A 27,663-nucleotide genomic window follows, 5' to 3' on the forward strand; every position below is an offset into this window, starting at 1 on the left:
CACTCCACACTAAATGGTGTTCAACTAAGCCTGCAAATATCAAGGGAATTGCTTTTAGAAAGAAAATAATTATAAATTTGAACTGAAAATAGGCTAAAATGCCCTACTTCACGTAAGTCACTATTCAGCTGTTTGGTCTTGTGCAAGTCAGAGGATAAGGTCTCCTTACTCTAAACTGCCTCCTTATGACTATTTGGCTATCACAGCTATCAGGATGTAAACATATCACTTTACATGATGTGATGTCAGCTGGTGGGAAGTTTTATTCTTGAGTAATATTAACAATACTTTTTAGACATGATGTAAAGCAATGCTCTATCTAGCAGATACACGGGTCCCAACACAAGGAATGATGCCTTTCTCTCTCTCTTTCCATACTACTGTAACTCACAGTTAAAAGTTGCTCTCCTTTGCCTATTTGTCTGCCACATTAGAGCACTGAAGAGCGCCAAGTAACACTACTAGATAGCCTTTCTTCTCAGACAGACAGACACCATGTCACCTGTAAATCAGGACAGTTCCATCAAAATCCTTTCAATAATTCTACTTTAACAGAGCATCTGGCATGCCTAGTCCAAGTCATCAAATACCGGCTTATTCTTCTAAACGACTTTTCAAGTGAGACTGGAAATCTTGTCTTGACAAAGGTGCTGAAGACCATCTGTAATCTCTGTTGAGAAAGGTTTTGAGATGTATTTTGGTTTGTTTTCGCTTCACCAGATTAAGTGTTAAACAGGCAGATACTCGTAAAAATTTTTTTAGAAAGGTTTTACTGGTGTTATGCTCAAGTTTCCTACAAAACAGTCATTTATTGAATTCACACAGTTGTAAATTTGACTTCTGAAAAAATATATGCTTCACTATATCACAATACTGGTAGGAAATAAACTTAAAGATGTGGTAACATTAACTACTAAGCACCTATTTTCTTAGAGAATTTCATAAAAGTGTAGAGTACATTAATTGGAAAAAGGATGACTATCTACTCATTTATTAGTTTAACCAAATCATTAATTTGCTTTTTGAGCTAGCTACCAACTCTAAAGAGAATATAAAGAGTAGGAATGCAGTACCAGTAACATATCTCCGAAATACAAAATCAAGACAATGCATAGCCGGAAAGGCATTTCTGCTTTCTATTCAAGTAAGTACTTCCAATCTTGGCAAATTCCTCATAAACAGAAATTAAACATAAACATACATTTACTACTGAGACACACAATTCTAGCAATTCAAGATTCAAGTTTAAAGTTTTAGAACAAAAGCTAATCATTAACTCTGTTCATTCAAAATTTCTGAATCATCAAGCACATTTTTTTTCGAAGTAGAAAAACTGCAACACCACAGTTTTAGGCTGTTCTATCATTTAACTGTAATTTACAAAGAAAAATTCTTTATTACAGTATTTTAATAAGGATTCCTCCAGTTAGTTTGCAAAGTTTTACAGATTTTCATTTTGATTTTTCTATTTGTTACATTTATATGAAATTCAGCTCAACCATCTACAAATATTGATTTTTTACATATCTACCTTATGCTAAAATCAGAGCTAAGTAAATTGACTTTCAAATAAAACACAGAGTAATCAAATTGTCTTCACTAATAATGCTCACAAAAGGGAACTGAGCATATTAGACTAAGAAACACTCTTAAATAGCTACAAATTCAGCTTGTCGCCAAATATTCCCCTAATATGGTGCTCTTCGGAAATTTCCAAGAAAGTCACTGTTCCATGAACCAGTAATTTAGTGAAAGAAAAGATGGAGTCTCATGACTGCTTCTTTCATTTTACAATCTGTTTTTTGAGATTGTTTAATTTCTTCAGATTTAGAGACAGACTTCCCCTCCTTTCTTCCTCAAACACCCCCAAGTAAGCATTACGCTAGGCCCACCCCCATTTTAGTGGTAGGTAGAACATATGAACAATCATTTAGTCAAAAGGAATAACCTTTATCGGTTAGCTATCTGAATCTCAATCTCTCACTCTTTCCCCAAAATGGAGAAATAGATCAAATAGTTCCTAAGCTTAAAACAAACAATCCAAAAACCCTCCATGAAACAAAACAACGTAACTCCATTGTCAAACTAGAAAGGAATTGCCAACTTTTTTAGTTTCATGTTTCGACTTATTTTTGTCCTCTAGAGAGAAAGGTTCTCTGCTTTTCCAATACTAGCATATGCAAGATCAGTGTTTAGTGAATGTGAAAACTGAACAGCAAAAACTAACCATCAAGATAATTTCATTTAATCCCACTCTGATCCTGTTGATGATCTCCCTGTCTTTCCTCCTAGCAGCTGATAACATTGGTTCTAACAATTACATCTCTTATTCTACGCAGCCTATGAAGCAACAAACACTGAAAGCTTTCCACTTCATAGTGGTGAAGCACCAAGAGCAATGCAAGACTAAAAGGAAAAATCAGCAACCAAAATATGAACGAAATTAGATGGAAAGTTTTGAGTGGTAGGGAGATAATAATCCAAAAACACATAATGCAACATAACAGTTGAACATTACAAAAGAAAAATTCACAGCATCTCTTGAGTGTATGAAGTAAATGGAAGATAGGTGTAATTTTGGAAGCTTTCTTTGCTTATAGGCATGGAGATATACATCTTCAGCACCTGTAAATCAAGATAGTCACACTAAGGGAAATCAAGGTGTTAGCTGTATGGCTGGCCCACAGCATTTGTTTCATCATTAAAATCCTGCATATCACCCATCCTTCAGAAATTTCAGTTTATACAATATAAAAAGTCAGTATAATTACATTTCTTTTATTAAAAAATGTGTTACACCAGTTTATTATCAAACCTCCTCCCAACGGCATACCCTGATCTCATGCCATCGGCTGCATTAAAATATGTATTCAGAAGTAAAGTTCCTTAGTGAGCATAGAGACCACACAGGGAATCTGCTTCTTCTCACTGAAGCGTGGATCATCAGACTGTGACTCAAAATTTGTGGCCACCACGTAGTTGACGCGTGTGAGGATCTGCATGATCTCAAGTTGTTTTCCATGCTCATTTAGAACAGAGCATAGAGACTGCACAAACCAAGAGCCTCTTCCAGGATTCCTCCAGGAATAATAACCTTAGCGGAAAAAGAGAAGAAAGTACAGGGGGTTGTTTTTCCTCTTTTTTCATGTTATCAGGTGCTGAAAAGTGGAATGGCAGAGAGGTGGAATTTACGTGAAAGGTTCCAGGTGAAGGAGTAACTGCGCACGAATGGAAGGTTTAATTCTCATCATTTGCATAACATAGTCTAATTCATTAAAGCAGATAATATTGTGTATTCTTAGCTCTCCGATCCTCACAATATTGAAGTGCCTTGCTATATTCTTGCATTTGGGAAAATGCAAGATTACATGCTTTTCCTTTCTAGGAATAAACTGTGCTGTAGCCCTTCCTCTTCCGGCCTTCAACTCACATTGAGTCTATTCACTAAACTGGGCCTTAGAAGGACAGGATTCCCAAAATAGCATTGCATCTGCCTTCTGTAATGTCTGTGCCTTCTCCCCTGCCAAATCTGGGCTGCCCTTCTGTTGTTCCAGTTGTAGCTAGCATAAAAGGGATGGATACAGGTACCACTCAAGGTATTTATGTGATTTGTCCACTAATGTACAAAATATCATCAATGAAGGTTAGTCTGTAATACTAACGGTAGTCGTGCTGCAACTGTTACAGGTAAGGTATAGACACAGTAAGTTATGCAAAAATAACATGTTTCATCAGAACAATTACAGTTGGAAACTGTCAATTAAAAACTGAAGATATGAGTGGCTACTTTTTCCAGCTATACTAATTACTCTAATCAAACAGATTAATAATCTATTTCCAAACTCTGTCTACTCTATAATTAAGGAGTTACATCAGATCATGCTTTTTAATCAAGTAATCTTCAACAAGTATTTAAGATAACTTATTTCCATTTCTGATGACAGCTGTCATACTCAGCTTCACACTCTCTATGTTAACTATATACTTTATACAAAGTTACTGCTATTTGGACAAGCATTCCTGTACTGTTAACTCCATAGCACTATAATTGGAATATTTTCCTTAGATTTTGAGTTCTCATTAGAAGAATGAAGGGTGGTAACCACAGCACATTCAAATTCTGAACAGTAGTGAAAGCCAGTATGGCACTTCTATTTGTATTTTCCCAAAATAAAAATGGTAAGAGAAAAGAAATTTTAAAAAAGTTTGAAAAAGTTCTTCATAGAGAATAACTCTACTTCTTTTTTTTATTTACTTATGCATACCTACAAGCTGAAATTCAAGTGTAAAAATGCATGTCTAATTCACACATACAAATACTGCAAGTTAAAATGACTCCAAATTGTTAGGCTTTCTCCCCCAACAACTCCCCTCACTTTTTAAAAAATAATTTATTTACCTGGCACTGTAGAATATGCAAACAGAAAATCTGCTTCTACTGGGATTTTGTATCTAGGATTGGCATCTGTTTCCAGAGTGTCATTTGCAGGTCCAGAGTCAGTCTGTATCCCTTCATCAAATTCAGAGCCTCGGCATGCCTGAAGCAGTAGAGAAGACAAAGAGAACTTATTTAATAAGGAGAAATGAGGTGTTTCATAAAGAAGTGGTTGTTAACATTTTTTAATTGACACAGCTTTAAGCAGTACTTTGCCTGAATTAGAAAAGTAATACTTGAAGTCATTTAAGTTGTTTAGTGATAATGTTCGAGAACCATGCCTGGCCATGACTAGCTTATCTATTTTCAATATATGGTTTCTCCTGTATAGTAAAAGGAAGTAGTGGTCTTGCAGGTGCTGGACCTCGGGGATTATCAAGGTGCCAAATCAGCATTAAAGTTGGCTAGTACACTTAAAACTATGTGCAATTTTACTAATCTAGAGTTGTCCTCAGCACGCAGTTATTACCTAACAACTTATGCAATGTAAATTCTGGACATATTCTTTATAGTGGGCTACATATTGTCTTTGGTTCCTGACATTCATTGCCATAGCAGTATATTTCAAGTATACTGCATTTCTAACACCATGGAAATAAAGAGATTTATTATGTGTAGCATTTTCCATTTCTCTCTTTTATTTCTATTTTCCTCTTAGTCATGTAGTTTAGCTAAACTATGCAGAGGAACCATAGACCAAGCTGCTAAGTTTCAGTCCTTGAACAGTAGTTTTGACTGACAGCTGCTACAGTAGTCTGCTGGGCAGTCTGTTGAATTAGTTGCCTTTTAGAAGATAATTTTTAAAGCAACACTGAGCCCATTACAAACTTATAACCAAAGAAACATCACTTTAGAAGTATGAGGATTAATTGATGGAACAACTAAGGAAAACCACATGCCTGCTCCAATTCCCATATGTACAGAACACTATGATGAAAAAGGGAATTCAGACCCATGGTATTTCAGTCCATACTGCTTGGAAAAGCTGTCTTTAAAAAGCTTAAGTAATACACTATTATTCACATGCTAATGTAATAATATGATATCAATTTTCAGGTTACTCAAAGAGAGAAAAAGAATTATTTTAGTAGAATGCAGTCATTTGTAGAGACAGCCTTTGTTCAAAGATCTAGACATCTTTCTTTCTACTGATACTCACACACTGTCCTCAGCTCTGTTTGCACACAGAGGGAGATTATCTTTCTTCCCTGAACTTGATATATTACCAACAACAAAGAGAATCCATGTACAAAAAAAAAAAAGGATGGAAAAAATTACAATGACAGCATGTTCTTTATATCTATGAATCTTGCATATAAATTACCTTTTAAAAATAAACAAGTCAGCCATAGTCAACTTCTCCCAATACATTTTTTTTCACCTAATACTTAGCAAAATGCAATAAATTAACTTACAGGGCCCTTCTAGAACCAACAAACAACATAATATGTTTTCCCTACTGCATTAGTGATACATTATATTATATTTACCTTAGGGCTATTACCTGAATGAAAAATAATTTGGGTTTGCCTATGAGGCTTTTACATTTGTCTCCTCTGAAGAGAGCAGTCAGACTCTTGATTGCCATAGGTCCATCCGTGCCGTATATAAGGCCTTCTTCCCCGTGGCTTAGAAGAATACAGGCAAAACAAGCAGCACCACTGTGATCTTCTTCAGCAACTACAAATCAAAAACTTCTTAGCCCAAAGAAAGCAACATTTTAAATACAAAATACAATCAGCAAACATATTTTTCAAAGACCAAATTTACTCTGGGTCTCTAAGGGAAAGAATTAAAAAAGAGTAAATGAAGATGACACAAGCCCCTTTTCACTAACACAATGAGTATGTTAAATACATGAACTTTGCTCTTTGCTTGACTCAGTTTAGCCCACTGAAGTAGGCAGGATGGACCACACTCTTCAGTTTAATATAATAAAAAACTACACATATATGAACTGATGTTGAAGGAAGAGATGGGAAATTAAGCCTAATTAATTCAGAAACCGAATTCTTCTACATAGAAAATTGCATTTATGGGGGTCTAAGCAACCTGCTCTAATTTGACCTGCTCTAAGCAGGGGGGTGGACTAGATGACCTATAGACGTCCTTTGCAACCTATATTATTCCATGATTCTAAATTATTACCTCGTTTCAGTAATTTTTCCATATCATCACAGCTTCGATCATTGTATGTGCAAACCTCAAAACCTAAGTTTCTAAAACTCTTAGCTAGATCTCCAGCATCTTTATCAGTGCCATTGCGTGTGCCCATTCCTGCCAGAAAACAAATAATACAGTTGACTGCACACAAAACAATTAAAAACATTTCACGTATTCATAGGTAACTTTTTAGGTTTACAATTTATTGACAATGTCATGGTGACATGATTTTAAAACAAACCTTTAGTAACTTCCTCAAATAACCTGTGCGTTCAGAGCAACTATTCAGTTTAATGCAAAAAAGGCAAGGTTCAATGATGATATGCATCTTGTCCTGAAATGTGCTGCTATACCCCCAGCATCTTGCACCATGGGACCTCTGTGGCCGTATCTCTTGGCTATATGATATACCATATGTATAAGGCATTGCAAGAATAACAAGTTTAAAGAATGCTGAGCATTGTTAAAAAAATACAAATATTCATAATATTACCTTTAAAATCCCTACCAAAAATATGAAATTGAAGCAAAAAGCCCCACAGTTAACAGTTCCACATAAAAATGAACTTAAGTCTCCTATCCTCAGGTATCTTTCTATAGATAAGAAATGCCACTGTGATGCCCACATAAAAGAAACTTATGTTAATTTTTTGGAGTAAACAGCTCATTTAGTGTCTTTGTACAGTGTGTACAAAAAAGGGCATTATGATACAGCAAAGACCTATAAAGTTGACTATAACACATATATTATCTGCCTGCTTCAAAACCATGCTCAGTTGGAAAGTTAAATTCAGCTATCTCAGGAGTGTGAATAGAGCACAGCAGTGTCTTTTATCTGTAGCTCAGGGACAGAGAAATTATAACATGGGCTGCTGATGACAAAGTTCAAATTTTAACAACATAACCTTAAACTTGGGGCAAAGGTTTATTTTGAAGTTGATAGACTTTGCTCTTTAAAACACCCACAAGGAGTGTTTTAAACACCAAAGGAGATGCTAAGAGCTGCTCTAGCATAAGTGTTAAAGAAAGGGTACTTTGTAGCAACAACAATTTTCTAGATAAGAAAAATATATTCATTAAAATTACCTGTTTAAGAAATTACAGCCTTGTTAATTAATGAAAGAGTAAAACCTCTAAAATTTGTAATGAGTATCATCAAAGGAAGAAAAGTTACCTGTTTTTTCCTCAAAATTTTTGTTGTTTATAATAATACATTTGCCAACTTTCTCATAGTCCATATTATACTGGAATGTGGGTGTAACAATTCGGTACTGATTACTGAGAGTGAACTTTGGCTGCTCTTCTTCTCCATTCTTCTTTTTTCTACGTGAACCAAATGAAAACACTGTTAGTGGCTAGTCACACACACTGTGGCTCCTTATCTTAATTCACACCATTAAGGCTGCCCTACCTAATTCTTCTTCTTTTTTTTTTTTTGGTATTTATATTCCTTTGTATTTCAGATAGAGATGTAAAGATAATAACTCTTCTGTGGAATCCTGAAATTTTCACGCAGCAATTACTGTACGCTATTGGATTCTGATGATGGTAAAACCACCCTAGAGTGAACAGCAGCCAAGAGCAGTATATGAAGATCTCAACCTGAATCTCATGGATGAAACAAATGGCCTAAAATTTAGGTCAGGCTGGCAGGAACCTTTTGCAAACTATGGTCCTGGACTTAAGTGGTTTTTTGCTTTTACTACAAACAGCTTATGGAAGAACAGATAGGGCTTTCTTAGTAGTGATTCCAAGCAGAGCAAGAAGATACACAATTTACCCAATGACTTGATAGGATTTGTTTATTAAATCATCAATATCTCTAAATTCTCTGAAGGTAATGAGCACAAGGCAATTTCTACTTACAAATCTTACATATGTGAATAGGTCATGTGTTAACTTGGTCTGCCAATAAACAGTCAGAAGCTATGCAAAAGCTAAATATATTTTGGTGTAATCATCAGAAAAAGAAAAAAAGAAAAAGAAAAAAAGAAAAAGAAAAAAAGAAAAAGAAAAAAAGAAAAAGAAAAAAAGAAAAAGAAAAAAAGAAAAAGAAAAAAAGAAAAAGAAAAAAAGAAAAAGAAAAAAAGAAAAAGAAAAAAAGAAAAAGAAAAAAAGAAAAAGAAAAAAAGAAAAAGAAAAAAAGAAAAAGAAAAAAAGAAAAAGAAAAAAAGAAAAAGAAAAAAAGAAAAAGAAAAAAAGAAAAAGAAAAAAAGAAAAAGAAAAAAAGAAAAAGAAAAAAAGAAAAAGAAAAAAAGAAAAAGAAAAAAAGAAAAAGAAAAAAAGAAAAAAAGAAAAAAAGAAAAAAAGAAAAAAAGAAAAAACTCTCCATTAACATGACCGTGTACTGACCTTTCTCCTATATGAGGGTGTCTTAAATAGGATTACAAAGAGATGCAGAAGGATAGCACAGACCTTACTCACCAACTTAATTGTAAATGAAGTATTAAGCAACCAAAGCAATTACAGTCAATATGATTCATCATTTAACACATCTTCAGTACAAGTATGAGGAACTTGGTGATACTTTAGTGCTTGCTTTTAGAGTGGACTTTTTGGTCCAAGCAGATGACTTCTGATGTTGGTAAGATCTCCTTAAACAGAACTGAAGCCAGTGAGACACTAAAAAGGGTCTGATTCAATCCCAGAAATATAAACAAGTTTTGGAGAAGGCATGATTAAAAACAACAATCAAGAAAGGGCAGAACAACACCCTGCTTCCAAGAGTATTTATTGCCAATGTCTTAGAGGAAAACAAAACCCCTTCTCTCAGCACAAATAACTGCATATAGTTTGTTTTTAAACAAAATTTGTTTTTTTTTTCCCCGTAATCTCAGTTTAAGCACTTTCACTATTCTCACTGACATCTAAGCCTTTCTGGAGAATTACTAAACCATTTGCTTCAAATATAGTCTGTAGACATGAGATTGCGGCCAGCTGATTTATATGTTGCATAGGAAAAGTTATCTTCCAAAATTAACAATTGCTGTCTGCAGCTCTAAGTGTCCTCTTTTTCAATTACTGAGGAAAAAAACAAATTGGAAACCCTAAAAAACCTTCTCTAGATTATTCCTCATTTTTATATGCTACTGCAATTCATTTTTAAAAGAATCTCCTCTACTCTTGAGTAAACTCATGCTGTATTATAAAAGGTCAAATTAAACAGTGGCACCTGGCAGGCCTTCTCTGTACTCTTTTACATCCAACTATACTATCTCTTCTCATACAGAATTCAAAATAAGGTTTTGAATGGGTCCCATCCTATTCAACTTTTTCATCAAATGACCTGGATGAGGGGACAGAGTGCCTCCTCAGCAAGTTTGCTGATGATACCAAGCTGGGAGGAGTGGCTGACACACCTGAGGGCTGTGCTGCCATTCAGAGAGACCTGGGCAGGCTGGAGAGCTGGGCGGAGAGGAACCTCCTGAGGTTCCACAAGGGCAAGTGCCGGGTCCTGCACCTAGGGAAAAATAACCCTCGGCACCAGTACAAGCTGGGGGCTGACCTGCTGGAGAGCAGCTCTGCAGAGAAGGACCTGGGAGTGCTGGTGGATGACAAGCTGACCATAAACCAGCAATGTGCCCTTGTGGCCAAAAAAGCCAATGGTCTCCTGGGCTGCATTAGGAAGAGTGTTGCCAGCAGGTGGAGGGAGGTGATCCTGCCCCTCTACTCAGCCCTGGCGACGCCTCATCTCGAGTACTGTGTCCAGTTCTGGGCTCCCCAGGACAAGAGAGACATGGAGCTACTGGAGAGAGTCCAGTGTAGGGCTACGAAGATGCTGAGAGGGCTGGAGCATCTGCCCTATGAGGAACGGCTGCGAGAGCTGGACCTCTTCAGCCTGGGGAAGAGAAGACTGAGGGGGGATCTTATCAATATGTACAAGTACCTGAAGGGAGAATGTCAAGGGGATAGGGAAAAACTCTTTTTCAGTTGTCCCATGTGACAGGACAAGAGGTAGTGGGCAGAAACTGAATACAGGAAGTTCTGCCTAAATGGGAGGGGGAATTTCTTCCCTGTGAGAGTGACGGAGCACTGGACCAGGCTGCCCAGAGAGGTTGTGGAGTCTCCTTCTCTGGAGATCTTCAAGGCCCGCCTGGATGCAACCCTGTCTACCATGCGCTAGGTGACCCTGCTGAGCGGGGAGGTTGGACTAGATGATCTCCAGAGGTCCCTTCCAACCTTACTGATTCTATGATTTTATCTGATACTTGGGAAGTACTGTTTCTGCTAGCAAATAGGAAGTATTGGTATCCTCCTCACATACTGCTTCAGAGTGCTCTGGGAGCAATAATTAAGTACGCTTTGCCTCAAGAAAAGACTTTAACCATTTTAAAGAATTATCCATAGCTGTATGATGTTAATATTACATCTGACTTTCAAAGAGATCTTGGGTTCTTATTTTAACCTAAAAATCCCTCTGGTCCTGTATCACTAGACAGATCTCAAGTGAAAAAAAAAAAAAGAAAAAGAAAAAAAAGAAAAAGAAAAAGAAAATAAAAGAAAAGAGAGAGAGAGAGAGAGAGAGAGAGAAAGGAATTTCAAAACAATATATGACAACATGACAACTCCGGTCAATGAAGAAGCTAATTTTCTCCGTTCATATTGGATTCAAGCTTCTATAGGCTTTTGCTGGCTTCACTAACTTCCTGAACAAGCTCTATGACTAACAGTGGTTGCAACACACCACGGGATAATTTTAAGGGGTTTTTACACAAATTTCTGTTAATATCCAACCCAGGAACAGTTCTAAATTCTCAGAACAGATCTACATCAATGGTACAATACCATGTTTACCCTGTCTTCTTTTCTAAAAGGCTGAAGGCAAGCTAATTGTAGTTCAGAAGTCATGCAGACATCTTACTGCTCAAGAAACCTGACTGAAAGTATGAGCTGGGTTAAGCAGCGTAATAATGTAGCCATGCAGCTTCTCTTCTGAAACCACTTCACTTCTGACCTCAATTGTGTGTACTCATCCCTGCAGAAACATCCAGATTTTAAGGGATGCAACAACTGCTGGTATTCCCCAAAGCAGGCCAGCATATATGCTGTACAATATTAAATGTTACGGTCAGCCTCAGCAGTATGGCTACTGCACTCAGGAGTCTATCCTCTTCATCTCTTTTTCAGATCATAATGTGATTTTGTTCTAAGGATTCCTTCCAAGCGGAACAGGCTAATCAGCTACTAAGCAGCCACATTTACCGTAGGTTTACGCCTACAATTTATTTACTGGTAGCCAACAAAAGAGTTCCAGAAAACTTCTGGTACCTGTCCAAACTGAATGACTAAGGAAGCAAAGTTGTGATATATACGTATTTTAGGTCTGCAGTCCATACAGAAATTGGTTTTTGAAGGTTCTGTTCTCTGCACCAAAATAGCACAATATAGGAACTGCCCAACTTGATTGAACTGACAGTTTAAGGTTCTATCCTATGGCTTAAAGCAGCTAAAACTACTGCTAGTAATAACGAGCAATAATATAATCAGTACATAACAGTCAAGTCCTTAAAAGAAATTTCTTGCCAGAGAAACTGGTCTGTGACTCAAAGTACAAAGCTTTACAGATAAATTTTTATTTTCTAACATTTAAACTGGGCACATGCTAATATAAATGTTGTTCTTACTAAGCCTCCTAATAAAAAAAATGAAGAGGGTTTCCACAGGTTTATTATGTAGTGTTATAAAATGTTTTTAGCTGGTTTTCTTTCTGATTGTCTGATATCCAGTGCCTTCTATTTCCTCCTCTTTGAATTAAACTTGTCCAGATTCAACACAGTTATTTTATGACTGTTCCCTATTTCTTAAGCTTATAATTATTACTGTTCCATAATTCTTTACTCCACTAGTGGTCACCTCTGATCGTTTCCTCAAATAGAAATATTCTGCCTGTCAGTACTCTCACATATTTCACATTCTCTCCTTTCAGACAAGAGTTTAGCAAAACTGAACCTCCACTCTGGCACCCTCATATAGCTTGCACATTTTCATCCTTATTATGTCTCTAAATCCAGGCCTTAGGCTTGACAAGGGTATGTCTGAGAACACAACTTCATAAAGGCTACACTTCATTGGTGTCAACCCTGGGAAAATCATTATTATCAACTTCTCACATTTCAAATATAAAATTAAGCTTTCCCATACTATTTATTATTCTGCTACTGAACTTTTCAATACCAAAGGCCAAATTTCTCATCACCATGAATGGCTAAAACTCTATCAAAGTTAGTGGAGATACACTCAGTTGCACCAACAGTAACTCTGATCATGACTGTCTAGAGTACTACATGCTAATATCATAAACTTTGTTTCTGTTCCACTGTGAATAAATTATAATTTCAGTATGTAAGGATAACAGGATTTATGAGTTTAAATGGCTAAAAATGCCCCTGTTAACATTTAAAGATATTTAAAGGTTATTTTCAGTAAAAAAATAAAAATCTTGATCATTTTACTGGAAGCAGAGTCTCTTAGCAGTAGTAATTTCTTCTCCTTTGGCTTCCTTTCTATTGGCACCTCACTGCACTTTCCTCTTCTGCTGTATATCAGTATTCCACCTTAACAGAATAAAAAGAGGTGTGCAGTATGTTGGCTTCTTTGGTTGTTCTAGTTTCTTATCACATCTCTCACCTGCTACACCCAGCTCCTGGGCCCACGTCCACAAGTCCTCCAGGGCGCCAAGTAATTCAGTGAGAACTGTCTGCTTAAGTTCAAGTATATCATGATATATTTCCATGGGAGATCTTTGGTTTGCATATGTTTATCACCTTGAACACCATAAGGATTACTTAATATTTACAGGGAAACATTACAGGGAAAGACAGCATACTATGAGAAGAGCTCAGCTGTGCAGTCTAGCAGTGCTGAGCTTTCAGTAAGGTGTAAAGGCCACTACCTGCCACAAACCTTTCCTCTAAAAAAGGTGGCCTGCTGTAAGGATAGGGCCTCTCCTTCCTACAGAGCCAGTGTAATGCAGGCAAAACACTCAAGTGAGAAGAGTGGCTAAAAGGGAACATTAAGAAGAAGAAAATGCAGTCTCTAGGGTTGAAACTGGTACGGCAATTAATTTACTACACCCAAACATTAACAATGATTACAAAGAGACTGATAGTAACCCACAGACCACAGAGCTCTTCTGAAAACATGATCTTTCTCCAATTGTTCTTTCCTCCTAAGAGGAAGTTAAGGGGTTTAATCAAAAAGAACGGGCATACCTGGGCTTTGGAAGCAGGTATATTCCCTCTCACTTCCAGAAAAGTTAGGGACTTTTGTGGCTATACTGAAAGATGTAAGTAGTTTAAAAAACAAAATAAAACAAAAACCCTACAATTAAAATACTATTCAATTTAAGGAAGTGACCATTTAGAAGAGAGTTAAACCGATTACATTAATTTCTAGTTAAAATATACACATAAAAAAAGTGAGAGAACTCTCTTGACTGACTTACTCTTGCTATATGAAGCTAAGTAACTCGAAAAAGTTTAACTGGATAAGGAATATTTCAGAATGTTTTGATTGTTTTTACTCTAGCATGTTTCTTTAATATGATGTGTAATGATACATCATTTTTAATGACTGATAATAGGGTTCTGTTAAAAAGAAAACTTGCCCATCTTAAAAGCCATGCTGTTCTTAAAGAACACAAATTATCTCAGTATCCTTTCATGAGTCCCCATCCCTTTCGGCATTGTAGAACAGTTTTATTCTGGTTTCAGCCAGGACTTCAGACTTTCTGTTCAGCCCAGGCAAGAAGATGACAGCAGTGATAAAGTGACAGAGTGTATGGGACAACATTTCTCAGCCAATTCATCAAAAATCACGAGAACTTTCACACACTTAATGATGTGGAATTGAACTGCTGTCTTACACCTGCAATGATCTATTATTAGTCACTGAGATATCCTCCTAATGACTTTTATGTTTGAAGACCTTTTAAAAATTTGAATAAATTTCCCACTGTTATCATACTGTGCAGTAAACATACAGGAAAACACATTAGTTTTAAGATCTCTGAAGAAATTTGTGTAGCCTATATTGCTGATTTTATTTCTATGCAGTTAATATTGTTCTATGATTGTCTCTTTGTCTAAAATAAAATATAGTTCTTTCTACTATTACCTGTATAGTATAGATGATATTTGTGACCACAGCTCATCACGAGCTCTATATTTACTCTCCCGCTGAAAAATCCCAGATGGGAATTTTTTAACAAGTAATTACAGGATAGAGAGGACATAATGAAAATGCAAACTCAATTGTGCTTGAATTCGCAAAGCATTAAGTTATGTGTAACAAAATTGAACCTGCTTAAGACCAATTTGGAATTATTCTTCCAAAAGAAGAAAGAAACAGTAAACAATTCATAAATTACACAAATCAATGTTCAAAATGTAGTTCTACATTTCCACATTAGTCTCAGTAATTAATGATCTGTTTATAGGTCTGTCACTTTGTGATGATCATGCATTACTAGGTCTTACTCCTACATAACCTTCTTTCCTGCCAGCTTTAATACTTTTACCCAGTCTTATTTCATCATATGTAGTATACCTGTAATTACTGTACACTCTCCTCTCTTTGAATTTCTTGTTCTTGAAACCTATTGGCAATAACAAGCACAAGATACTTGTTAAACCTGACTAGAGCTTTTTCAGATCTTAAATTCTTTAAGGCAGACTCTTTGTTCTTTGTCAGATCCACTTCAGTAAAGTGACATGCAGATTTAGAGCAGCATGCAAATAACAGATTATCATGTTGCCTTTTCCTGTAATGTTGCATCAGATTGGTAGAGCAGCAAAATTTCTGGACAAGGAGAATATGTCTCTATTTGAATTTGTTGTCTTTTATAAAATGGATAATCTTTCACTTTTAATAATCAGAAAATAGAAATTATACGGAATAAGGACTAAATACTAATCATAAAGACTATTACTAGTACAGTATATTTTATTTAATATGTATAAACATATAAAAGAACATAGCTATATAATATGTATACATGTATAAATGTATGTGTATATATGTGTGCATATACACACACACACACATATATATGGTTAATACCAAATACTCATATGGTATTATACTGTATTTGATGATGTAGTACTGGGTCAAATGCCTAAGAAGGCTACATGCTGAAGTACAGTGTAAAACCTACTATAAACTTTAACATGAACCACTGCAGAAGATGTTGGCCTTTGAGAGATCCAAGTTCTGCTTCCAGCTTTGTCTTTGAATCAATTTATGACCTTGTTAATTCAATCATGTCTCTACTTCTTAGTTTTCCCACAAATATAACGGGAATAATTGTTTAAAAACTCTCATTCTTTGAACTCCCATAGGTATACAATATGGCATTTATTGATAGTACGCAAAAAATTTCTCATCTAACAGCCACTTAAGGATTTTAACTGTTCTATTCCAACTTTGTGATGGGACTCTGAGCTGGCTGTGGTTTTAAGCAGGATTTGCTCCTATAGCAAGCTCCTAAAGGATACCAAAAGGCTCTCCATATCAAAAAGACAGAATGAAAACTAAAGTAATTATTTTTTTAGATAGAGAAAGCTCAAAGTGAACTAGCTAGACAAGGCAGAAATCTAAAGGTTTGTGCATAGCTCTCTCTTTTACCACTGTGTCCTTCTAGGGTGGGTCCCTGTTCCTAGTCATCTCACACAGTGACTGTCTGAGTTGCAGCAAACACTTCCTGGCCCCCTCTGATTGCAAGGTAATTCCTTCCATCCCTACAGAGGCTGGGGCTTGGCCGCCTGCTGCAGCTCCTTCCTGCAGCCCCGCAGTCTGCACGCAAGAGCTTCCAGATCCTGGGCTGCGACTGCCCAATACACCTACCAACCACAGACTATAGGCTCTCAAACTTTTTCTCTTGAAGCATACTACAAGGTCTGATGTGATTTCTATCTCTTTTCAGACAACCACACCTTACCAACTACTCTCTTGAAAGAGTAAATCAAGTAAGAAAATAAATAAAGCCTCTCAAAATCCCTTTTTAACAAAGGTTACCTAACTTTCTAAATTATGTGCTAGGAGATAAACTGAAAAGCAGCTTAACAGTTCAAATGATTGCTTCATGATGAGCCTTCAATAATGCAAGAAAAAGTTCAAGTAAATATTTTATACTTTCAATTTCCATACAGAAATCTATTATTTGACAATTTTGAGATGTCTAGTGACTTTGGTAGATTAGCACTACTAAATAACCAGTTTGCAGAGAAGGCTGTTTCTAAATATGCTCCAGAGAATTAAGAAGGGAAAACAAAAGAAATTTCTCACATTAGAGTCAGAATCTTCTGAATATAATAGAAATTCTTCATTTAGAAGAAAAAAGAAAAGAGGTCCTACACAACTGAACATAACAATTTTCCCCCAAACACCTAGACATTATTTCACCTATATTGCTTACTATGGCTTATTTTGGTCTTACACAAAAGGCATGAAAACTGTCAGCAGTGATTTAGAAAGAAGTAATGCAATATAAGCAATACAACACAAAATAATAACAAAAATATAAAAAACAGTCAGGCAGTCCTAGATTTCTAATCCCTTTAGTGGTCCTGTTTTCTGTGTTAATGAAATTTTAAATAATGGTGAAAATGCCAAACTGGTAATACTGGAGTCTAAGGTTTATATTTTTCAGTGACATGGGCATTGTCTGCTTCTTCATACACCTCTCTGCCCAAGAGTTTAAACCTTGAGAGTCCCTTTTGGGAAGGGATGGAATGAAATGTAATGACCACCGCGCCATCCCAATGCACAGGTCCTCAGGAACCCACCCAACTACTCTCCTAGCAGCAGGCTTACTAAAGGCAACAGGACTCACCACGCAGTAAAACAAAACCTGTTTATATGTGTTTTCAGGATCAGGGCCATAATAAATATTTAGGTCCCAGCTTATTTTTAGAAGAGCCATTCATTTTATGATTTATTAAGGTCATCTTTGGAAGTAGACTCTCAGATCACACACTAACAAAGGCTAGTTTTTATATCCCAATGCATTAGAAGAAAAACACATAAATGTCTGGTGGCTGGAAACAAGACTCAAGATTAAATTTTACAGAATGAAAGATAATATGGTTGAGAGAGAGCTCAGGAAACATTAATAAATTTCTCTGCTCAAGGCAGGATTGGGTTCATTCATTCAATAAAATATTATCATATTAATAATCTTCTTGTGTTCTTATTATAACTTATGTAGCAGTATTATTACAGATTTTGCATAAAATTCTCAAAGTTATAATGCTTCATTTTTTAAAGAAATCCTGCCATTTTCCTATTTCTCACAGTATGCTGTATCACCTCCTACAACAGAACACAAGTCATAAAAATATTTAAGATTATATGTTAACTATGCTTTTTAAATTTTTTTTTTAAATACAAACTATTTAATAAAAAGAAAATATGTGATCAATTCTATGGGAGGGATACATTGTACTGTTCACAGAGCCATATAGTTGTGCTCAGGACAGAGAACTGAATATGAATGCTGCTACGGTTGTTGAACAACTTTGTGAAAGTAATTCCACATTTTTGAGTCTTAAGTTTTGAGTCTTAAGTTTTCCATTATAAAATGGAGCCCAAACAGACTTATCTCATAAAGCAATTGCAGCTTTCATGGTTTCTTTAAACAGAGATTTTAGTATGCAGTAACCTAGAGAATGAATTTAATATGCACTATATCAGCCTTACGGATCACATTTTGGTAGAATCTTTAGGTCCAGAGCGCGTGGGTAGCTTACTGCCATGTTCCGGGTGGAAACGACTGCCTGATACAAAGGCAGTTGTGCACTATGGAGGTTAATAATGGATCTTAGCACAGAACCACTAATATACTGTAATTCCTATTTACAATTACTGCATATTGGCCTCCCTGAATAGATAAACCCTCAATGCTTACACAAGATTATTTTAGGTCAACTATAAAATGGAGAGAGTTGCAGTCCACAGAATATGGTATTTCCCCAAAGTATATAAGGGCCTAAAAGACATCTGGGACCTTGGGTTTAACAGTCAGGATACCACAGCTTATCAAGTTGCAACTATTTGGCAGAATTGAAATAATGGTTATGTGCATGCTCCACATCATTTGAAAGCACAATGCAAAATACATCAGCTTTAACCGCAATAAGGCCTAATCTACCACAAGGATGGCTTAGCAGAACATACTTTGTTTTGCAACAGTCCATGAAGTGCACAAAACCAACTAGTGATCAGCAACATGCTAAACTGCAGCAATTTACTCATCTTTGTGCAAGTGTACTTTTTGTTTGATCTTTCACAAAATGAACCACAAAACCTTATTCAATAATTTCTACAAATTGTAGCTTCCGTTTAATCTACAGAACATCCTTTATATTTATACCCCCCTCTTTCTCCCCCCCCCTTTTTTTTTAAGATGCCATGTACTAAATAAAATATTCCAGTGGTTAGATGTCCTCACTACTAAAAATCCGCCTGAAAGAAATTACTTGGTATAAACAGATCCAACAACACAGTGAAAGCTTATGAATTAGATTAGAATTTAATTAGAAAAATGCTTCCCTTCTCCTAATCTCCTCCTTCACATACATACTTGTATACTACAATCAAATCACCTTTTACTTTTACTTAGAGAAAGTAAATAGATTACATTTTAAATTCCTCACTATAGGGCATTTTTCAGAATCTGAATTTCTGTTCCAGCTTTCTTGCCTCCTTTTATATTCAGATCCTTCCTCAATTAGGCACAAGAATCTTTGCCAGGAGCTCAGAAGACAGAGAATGCTGTCTGGGACAACTGCCCCGGCTGGAAATGTGCCAGATAGTAGGAGCAGCGGAGCTATTTGAAAAGGTAAGTCCTAAGAGTATACCTTCTGACATACTTTGTTTATTATAGATACACTTTTGGAATTTTGTTAGTTATATCTAAATATGTCTTCCTGTCCTTTTGAACTACACACTGTGGCCTGAATTGTGGCTGCAATTTTATTCATTACATATAAATGGAACAGATGAAGCACAGTGGTGCTCAGGCAGCTTTATTTTACAAAAAAGTTATTGGAAACAGCTTGTTACGTCTAACATTGTGTCCACAGTTAACATGGGGGGGGGGGGGAGCCAGGCAGGGTGACATCGTAAGACTGATTTACAGCCTACACGACAATTTTGCGTATAACTCGTGCAGTTAAGAGGACCAAAACAGAATAAGCTCTAGATTCTCAACTCTCTATTTATATTTCTGCATGATATCTGCGGTGCAAGACTCACAGTGTGTTATGCAACACAGTATTCAAATAACATTCAAAAGGTAAAGTTTTACAAATAAAAGATAATGCATACTATCGCTTGCTGAAAGGCTTTCTGCTCATTTCTACAAAACCTGCACATACATGCTTTCCACAGGCATTCTGGAAATTGAAATCTTGCGGGATCCTATCCTAGGTAGTAGAGTGTACCTCAGCAATTCCCATTTATGCCCTAAAATAAAAGAGAAAACTCCTCTTATCTATTACAGGTACTAGCAACAATTAGCTGGTATTTTTTTTTATGGACAGCACGGAAAATAACTCAAAATAAAGCAAAAACTCAAAAAAAAAAAAAACTATTTCTTAGGGAACATTCTGGCTAGGATTAGCAATTGCAAAATGCCAACAGAGTTATAATTAGCTTGATATAAGCTAAACTCTTTTAGGATATTCATTCATAGACTTCAAAAAGGCGGCATAGAAGGACGGAAATACAGCACATTCTACAGTACCTTGGCTCATCATCAAATGGCACTCCACACTGCATCTGAAAATAGCTTCACTTTGTGTTCAAGAGCAAGTGTAATCTTCTTTACTAATGCTAGGAGCCCACCATGCTCAGGGCTACAATGGAGAGTGAAACAGGATGCTCTGTGTTCAGGCCCAAAGATTTGCCTGTGTCAGCAGTGGGTCACGCTGGACTTTTCTGTGGGGCTATTCAACCCTCCATAGCTATCGCCCTGCAAGCTGAGGTCATGCAGGCCTGATCTACCTTTGCTGACAAGCAGAAAACACACTCCTATCACTGATTCTACACTGCCCCAGCACAAGACTGTAGGAAAATACAGCAGATCTTAAGGTGGGAGGTGAGATAGCAAACTTTTAATACATTTTTCTTCCTTCTCTCAGAACCTTATCCATCATCACCACAATATTTACACAATGAACTTTTTTTTTAAAAAAAAACAAAACATCAAACTATCATACACAGTTTACAAAATTCCTTTAGCACTCTATTTCATAGAACTGTTTCTTTTACATATACTCTTACATAGTTTTGATTTATTATAAATTCAGATTAATTTGTTGTTAGTTGCTTTAAAATAAGTTATACTGTATAATAGCTTTCCTCCCTATTTTGAACAACACTGAGAAATTTATCTCTTTTGTTGCAATAAATTCAATGAAAAGGAATTCTGATTCTTGACTTGTAGCTGTGATTGCTACAAATACAGTTCAAGGATAACTCAATGTTTGCTATGCTTCACATGAGAAAGTCTCTAAGGAGACTGGAAACAAACACTTGCTGCAAATTAGTGACTTCTTATGCTTTAGACTAGATGCAAGTTCAAAGTACTTGGGCATTTCCCATATATTACACTCAGCAAGTCTCCAAGAGGAAAGTACAAGCACTGACCACAATTTTAACTAGTTGTTATTCAAACACTCCTGCAGTATTCCCTAAGAGTTGGTCCTAGATCTCACAAAAACTACAAAACCAAAACTAGCTTAAAAGAGATTAAGGCAAATGAAGTACCTGTTATACTATGTTAAAATCTCTCATAATGCCTTTGTAGGAATAAACATTGGCAGTACAAACTACAGATGTTTGAACCTACTGTTTCTGAAATTACATGGTTAGTGCTTCAGGAGAAATATACACTGGTATTTAGCTTATGTAAAGTAAAACCCACAAACTCCAAACAAAATTAATTTGATATTGTGCTAGACTTTGAAGTCAGGATTTGGAGTTAGTAAACATCAAAATCAGGATACTTCAAAGTTAGTTTATATATATATATATATATATATATTTTTTTTTTCCTTTACAGGGTAAAATCAAGGCCTGCAGTGCTTACAGCCATAAAGGAAACCTGAGGCTGAACCAAGAGTTCAGTTCAGATCTCTGAGTTCCAGCCCAGAGCATAACTTCAGTTAAGGAAACATTCATTAGCTGTTTTCTGTTGCAAACTATCTATTTTTGATCTATCTAATCTAAGGATAAAGAGATACTTTTCTTACTGATGTTTATTTTAAAAAGATCTGTAATATTTGGAGGCTGAAAACCTGTTATGGAACTGTAAAAGTTATGTTGAAACAGATGAGGTATCACTGAAGGCATCATTTGACTTTGAACACACTGATTTCAAGGCAGGAACAGCTGACATTAACACAGTGCTTCACAGGCACTGGCTGCTAGCAGCAGGAAGTTTTCTACACATAAAGCAATTCATTTATAAGATCAGGCACAGTGTTTCCAAATGGCCCAAACAATATAAAATGGGTAAATCTGCAAAAAAATCTGGGTGAGGGGAAAAAACCCATACACTGTGAAATTATTCTTCCACCAGTTCTACCTGTGAAATAATTTCCTATAAACTGGATAAAAAGAAACTGCTAGCAATCAAAAGTGGGTGGAAAATAACTTCAAAAGCATGGAAGAACAACAAAAGAGCAAGTTTGACACAAATACAATTTTCCAGGCTTGTAACAGTGCCAAAGCTGTCTGGTTATTGTAACTGGTTATTAATCTGTATCAGGGATTTTCCTGAAGGGATTCAAGTCTCACTTAATTAGGTGATCTACCAACTTAACAGCCTACTACCATCATGAGAGTTATACAGGATAATCCATTTTCATGGAAATATGTTTAAAACCTAGGGACATAAAGGGATATTTTAATGCTGAATGTCAAAAAAATAAGTATTTCTTCTTTGAAAGCTAAGGCCATTTAGAGAAATATGGCTATATTGAGACATGAGTCATGAAGATAAATTACACTACTTCACTAACATCTGCACTTCCCCCAGTCTGAGGCTCTAAAACCTCAATAAACATCATATATATGAAAAAAGCCCTATTTAGCTGCAAATTTTTTGACTTAAATACTAATTTGCTCGGGTATTTAATTGACAGATATCATAATTACTGAAATACAGAAGACCAGATACGCACTGATTTTTCTGGCAGATTTTCAAATTAATTAAAATGGAGTCTCTGACTTGGCAGAAATAAATACTTCACAGATATTTTGTTGCTTTGCACTGTGACTATATGTCAGTGTACCTTACAAATGTCTCAAATGCCTCACTGAAGTTTTATTACAATTCATTTGATGTTTCTGAATTAAAGCCACTATAGGAGTATAAAGAGTTTCAGTTCAGTGATAACTAGGTATTCATAGGAATTTTTAAATATAGTTTTGAATGCTGTTTTGTGCTTCCAAATGAATACTGAATGCAAACAGATAGCAGGACTGAAGTAGAAAAAGGATAAAAGTAACTAAGAGGCAAATGGTTCTATACAAGTAAATTAGAAAATAATTGGTATCTAGATACTACTAACACTTATCCTTTACTGCATTAATCTTAACTGAAGCCCACAATCATGATTGTTGACATAGCAAATGCTAGTCTACTAAACATTAGTAATTTTCAGATATACACCTTTAAAAACTCTGTATTATGAGAATCCTATCCTTAATGCCATGAAACCAGAATTTTATTCTATTTCATGATGTTACCTGGATGCTAAAATACATCTGGCTAGCATGTTTCTTACCTCGCAATGGAATGCCCCATTGAAAGAAAAAAGACACTGAATAAAGTTACTAAATAATCCTGTGGTGAAGTGAGACTATTTTTAAAGATAATTGCTTAAATAATATTACAGAGCACATAAAGAACAGAAAAGGAAAAGTTCTATGGCTCTGTTTCTAATTGTCACACAAAGAATTAAAATACACATTTCAAATCATCAGCCCAATTTTCTTTTATTCGTGACATTTACAGCTGTGCTGTGCTCAGGCTTGCCACAGAATCCTGCTATTTCTACTTTCTGAAGCACAATGTTTTGTTACACTGCAACTTTACATAACTTGTCCAGTACAGTAACTTTTTTTGTAGTAAACAAAAGTGATACCAGCCTGCCATCTAGTGGCTTAAAAACCCTAAAACAAACAAAGCAAAGGCAAATGTTAATTCAAAACTTAATTCTTCAAACACTTCTCCTCCCAAACACTTTTTACCCAACAAAATTAAGCAAGTATTACTACTTTTTCAAGAGAAGAAAACATACAGAAGAGAATTCCCTGAACTGTGGTACAGAGAGAAGAGCTTGCCCAAGTCATGGCTCATTTTGAGCCCTGGGGCCTCCTCAGTAAGGCTTCTCGGAGAGAAGCATGCTGTAGGAAAGATTTTCACTTACATCCGTTTACTGCTCTTGCTACATAAATTTCCAGTCATGAAGACGCAAGAATGAATTGGAGTTGTGAAACAGCTGTCCTTTCTGCATGGCTCTGAATTAATTTCTCAATGATTTGTTCTCGTCAACATTAAAATTAACATCCTAATTTAACAATCCAACTACTCTCTTATGAGCCTACATAAGTATTTAAGTGATAATAAATGAAATGCACTGTATGATTTCCTTGAAACTACAGCCCAGCTGGTAAACATTGGTTTGCTAAAACAGATCTATGGGCCAAAAAGTTATAGTTATCTAAATTTTTCTAGACACTTTTTAGTAACATGAAATTAATACTTACAAAAGTGGAGAACACAGAGCTACAGAGGTTCCAACTAAAAGTAGGGGCTAGCAATAAGTGTTAAGAGAACCAATGAAAGAAATTGAATGCAGGACATATTCTCACAGAACCCTTCTTGCACCAAAGATTTTAATATTGATATCCCCAATGGACTTTTCTTCCAAGAAATCATCTAATCTCTTTTCAACTCATCTAAAATCTTGACATCTACATTATTTTATGGCTCTAAGTTCTATGTCAGCATTTTGCACTATGTAAAAAAACCCCATCTTTCTGGTTGATTCAAATCTACTGCATGGACATTACATAAAAACTCGATGACATCCAATGAAAAGTTCAATGAACAGTCGTTCTCTATCTCCTTGACATTCATGATTTTAGACCTCTATTATATCCCCTCTTCCTTTATCCTCTCACATTCCTTCCACGTTTTATTCCAGACCAAGGAGTTTTGGTTTCAGTAAGACAAAAACTTTGTCAATGTGCTTAGATTTTTAAGACTTTTCCTGTCAATCATCACTTTCGGCAAAATTCTCTGCTAGATTTATCAGATTTTCTACAAAATGTTGAATTGTCTCAATTACTTCATTATTTTCTGTATTTATTCAGTCTAAGTGATTTTTTACTTCTAAAGAAAAATGGTTCCAATTGTATATTCAAGGCATTCCCAAAAGATGAATGCTATTTGAACAATTTCTTATTAAAATAAAAGTGATAGAAATGCTGATTCTTGTCTGGAATAATTAGCTATGAGTGGCATAATTTAGTAATAGTATAAGTGTATCACTTCATATAAGAAAGACCAATTCAGATATTAAAATACATATTTTATAAGTTTTAGAAGAAATATTTGAAAAACACTAGGCAAGAATTAGAAATAAATGTTATCTTCTCTATTTTGTATCATGCAAATTTGCAAAAATTAATACACATACACATCAAAAACTACTTTTTAGGAATGTGAACATAAGAAATGGGGAAAGTCAAGTGATTCTGCCCAGAACCACATCAAAAGTCTCCTGTAAAAGAAGTGAAGTTGCATTAGTCCAAGATTTGCTACCCTCATTAGATTCTTTTATAAGTAGCAGAAATATAATTTTATTCTCTATGCAATTCCTTTGAATTAGATTGTTCTCTTGAACTCTTGAATGTGAATGCCTAGCAGTAAAAAAAAAAATAAAAAAAAAAAACTAAATACAATAGTCTTTATAATAAACATCTCTAATAAAACCTCGTTAAATCCAAGAAATTCATAACCTGAAATAGTAATCTCTCACATTCTCCAGCAAATTTTACACGTCCACTTTTCATCTTTTGCATTTTCAGTCACATTTATCTACCACTTTTAGGAGCACAGACAAGCAGCCATAGTTATAGTTTCCTATATATTTAATGAAAGTAGGATTATGCTTTAGTGAGACTACTTACTCTTTAAAATGAAAGGCCTTTAATTTATTCTGTGGCAGGTTACATCTCTAGACTCAATAAAGCTTCTTTGTGCTACAACCTAGATAGCATATTCAGGCTTTAAACTAGCTTAAATAGTCAGCAGGGGATTCCAATATGTAGAAGATTAGCTGAGCTGAATGCAGTAAAACAGGTAATTAATGGCATATTTAATTCCGAGCTCCATTACAGGGCAATGTTTAAGATGAGGGGCTACAGCTGATGCTAAATGAACTTAGTGGTCTGTTGACTACCAAACAAAGTGGCTGGGAGATACTTCAGGTCTCTGTAAATCAGAGCAGCTTCGTGACTATTCAGCTGTAGGGTACAGATCAGATACATTAAACCTATACAACATAAAACCACCTCACTGTCTAGAGCCATCTGTGATGCTATGTAAGTGGCAAACTGAACATTAAAGTCCTGTCATAAGGTAATATCATAGATGATACAAAAATAACAAAAGTCATAACTTACTTTAGAAAAAGTGAGAATCTGCCACTTCTGTCTGGTTTTGCATCAACTGTATCACCTTGGTCTTCATTATTTCTGTTTTGAATGGAGCGATCAACATGCTGGTTTCCTGACATCTACAGGTAAGTGTGAGAATGTAAGCATCCTTCAATGAACATTATTATTTTAAAAATATTTCTATAAATCAAATGGATTTTCAGCCCTGCATTAACATGACACTGCACACAATCAGCTGTGGCTATATTACTGTGTGGTAGTTACCAAAAAGTGACTCTTCTAATACCAAAATGCAGATAAGCGCAAAGGTAAAAGTCATCTTACGATGAAAGCGCTGTTGACTAATTCCTAGATTTTTAATGGTTTGGGAAAAAAGAAAGCAAGGACAACTAACACCAAAATATTTCGAACTGAAGTCCTATCCAATACTAAAACATCCAAAAAGCTCTCATGTTTTTATTTGCATATACACACTCAAATAAGTATAACACAAAACATGCTATTATGATCCATGGATGGAATCTCAGTCTTAGTTCTTAACTTCTCTCTTTTATCTATATTCATCCTTAATACGAATGTTATATTCTTCTAACGATGAATTAATACATGCATATGGTGTTTAAGAACAGCAGAGTTGTAAAGTCCTTCTGGAAATTAAAAGGCATTTTAATGACATCACAACACCTCTTACACAAATTGCTGCATTTCAGCAATACTTTCCCCGCAGTACTTTGGGGTAGCCTCAGACATCCTCACCCCTCTCAGAAGGGGAAGAGTGTCGCTGGACAGAATGGCTGAGCTGACCCACTAACTTCTTGCTGATGGAGAAAACCGGCCCCTCTCTCATCTCACGCCACGTGCCGAGCTGATCCCTCGGTCAGGTTGCTCAGATCACTAGGCCGGCAGAACGCTGCACCGAGAAAGGCCGGTTCCTCCGGCAGCGCGGCGAGGAGCGGGGTGCGCGGCGGGCCGGGGGCGCGGGGCCTGCCGCCCCAGGCCGCGGGACGCGCCGAGCCGAGCCGAGCCCCCTCGTCCAGCGTCAGCCCGAGTTTCGCGGGGGCAACCAGCAGCACCCTGCCCTTCCCCATGCTCAGGCAGGCTAAGCTAGCCTACATCCCGCGCTCGACGCGAAGGAGCACACTTTTACACCCAGCCTGAAAACTGCCCTGCTGAGCTTTAACAGATCAACGACTTCCAGTTTGTGGCAGACAGGCAAAAACCAGCTAACCCCCGCGGCGTGGGCGCCGGAGCAAGGCTCGGCGCAGCCCGAGCCCCGGATCGGACCACCAAGAAGAGCAGGTGTTTTCGCCTCGGGAGACTCTGAGCCCCGAGAAATACCAGCGGCTCCTCCACGCCGGGGGCTGAACCGC

General features: G+C 36.3%; 1 protein-coding gene across 1 annotated transcript; it reads right to left on the bottom strand.

Moving 5' to 3' along the window:
- Nucleotides 1-595: 595 nt before the first annotated feature.
- On the bottom strand, nucleotides 596-27,663 carry CASP7 (caspase 7). Its single transcript, XM_062579861.1, has 7 exons — nucleotides 27,522-27,663; nucleotides 26,300-26,412; nucleotides 7,773-7,921; nucleotides 6,584-6,712; nucleotides 5,940-6,115; nucleotides 4,400-4,538; nucleotides 596-3,094 (listed from the first exon to the last, which is right to left on the bottom strand). The coding sequence occupies exons 2-7, from the start codon at nucleotides 26,410-26,412 to the stop codon at nucleotides 2,871-2,873; spliced, it is 930 nt and encodes a 309-aa protein (XP_062435845.1). The 5' UTR covers nucleotides 27,522-27,663; the 3' UTR covers nucleotides 596-2,870.

Source organism: Rhea pennata, chromosome 7 (assembly GCF_028389875.1).
Source record: "Rhea pennata isolate bPtePen1 chromosome 7, bPtePen1.pri, whole genome shotgun sequence".
Classification (NCBI taxonomy): domain Eukaryota; kingdom Metazoa; phylum Chordata; class Aves; order Rheiformes; family Rheidae; genus Rhea; species Rhea pennata.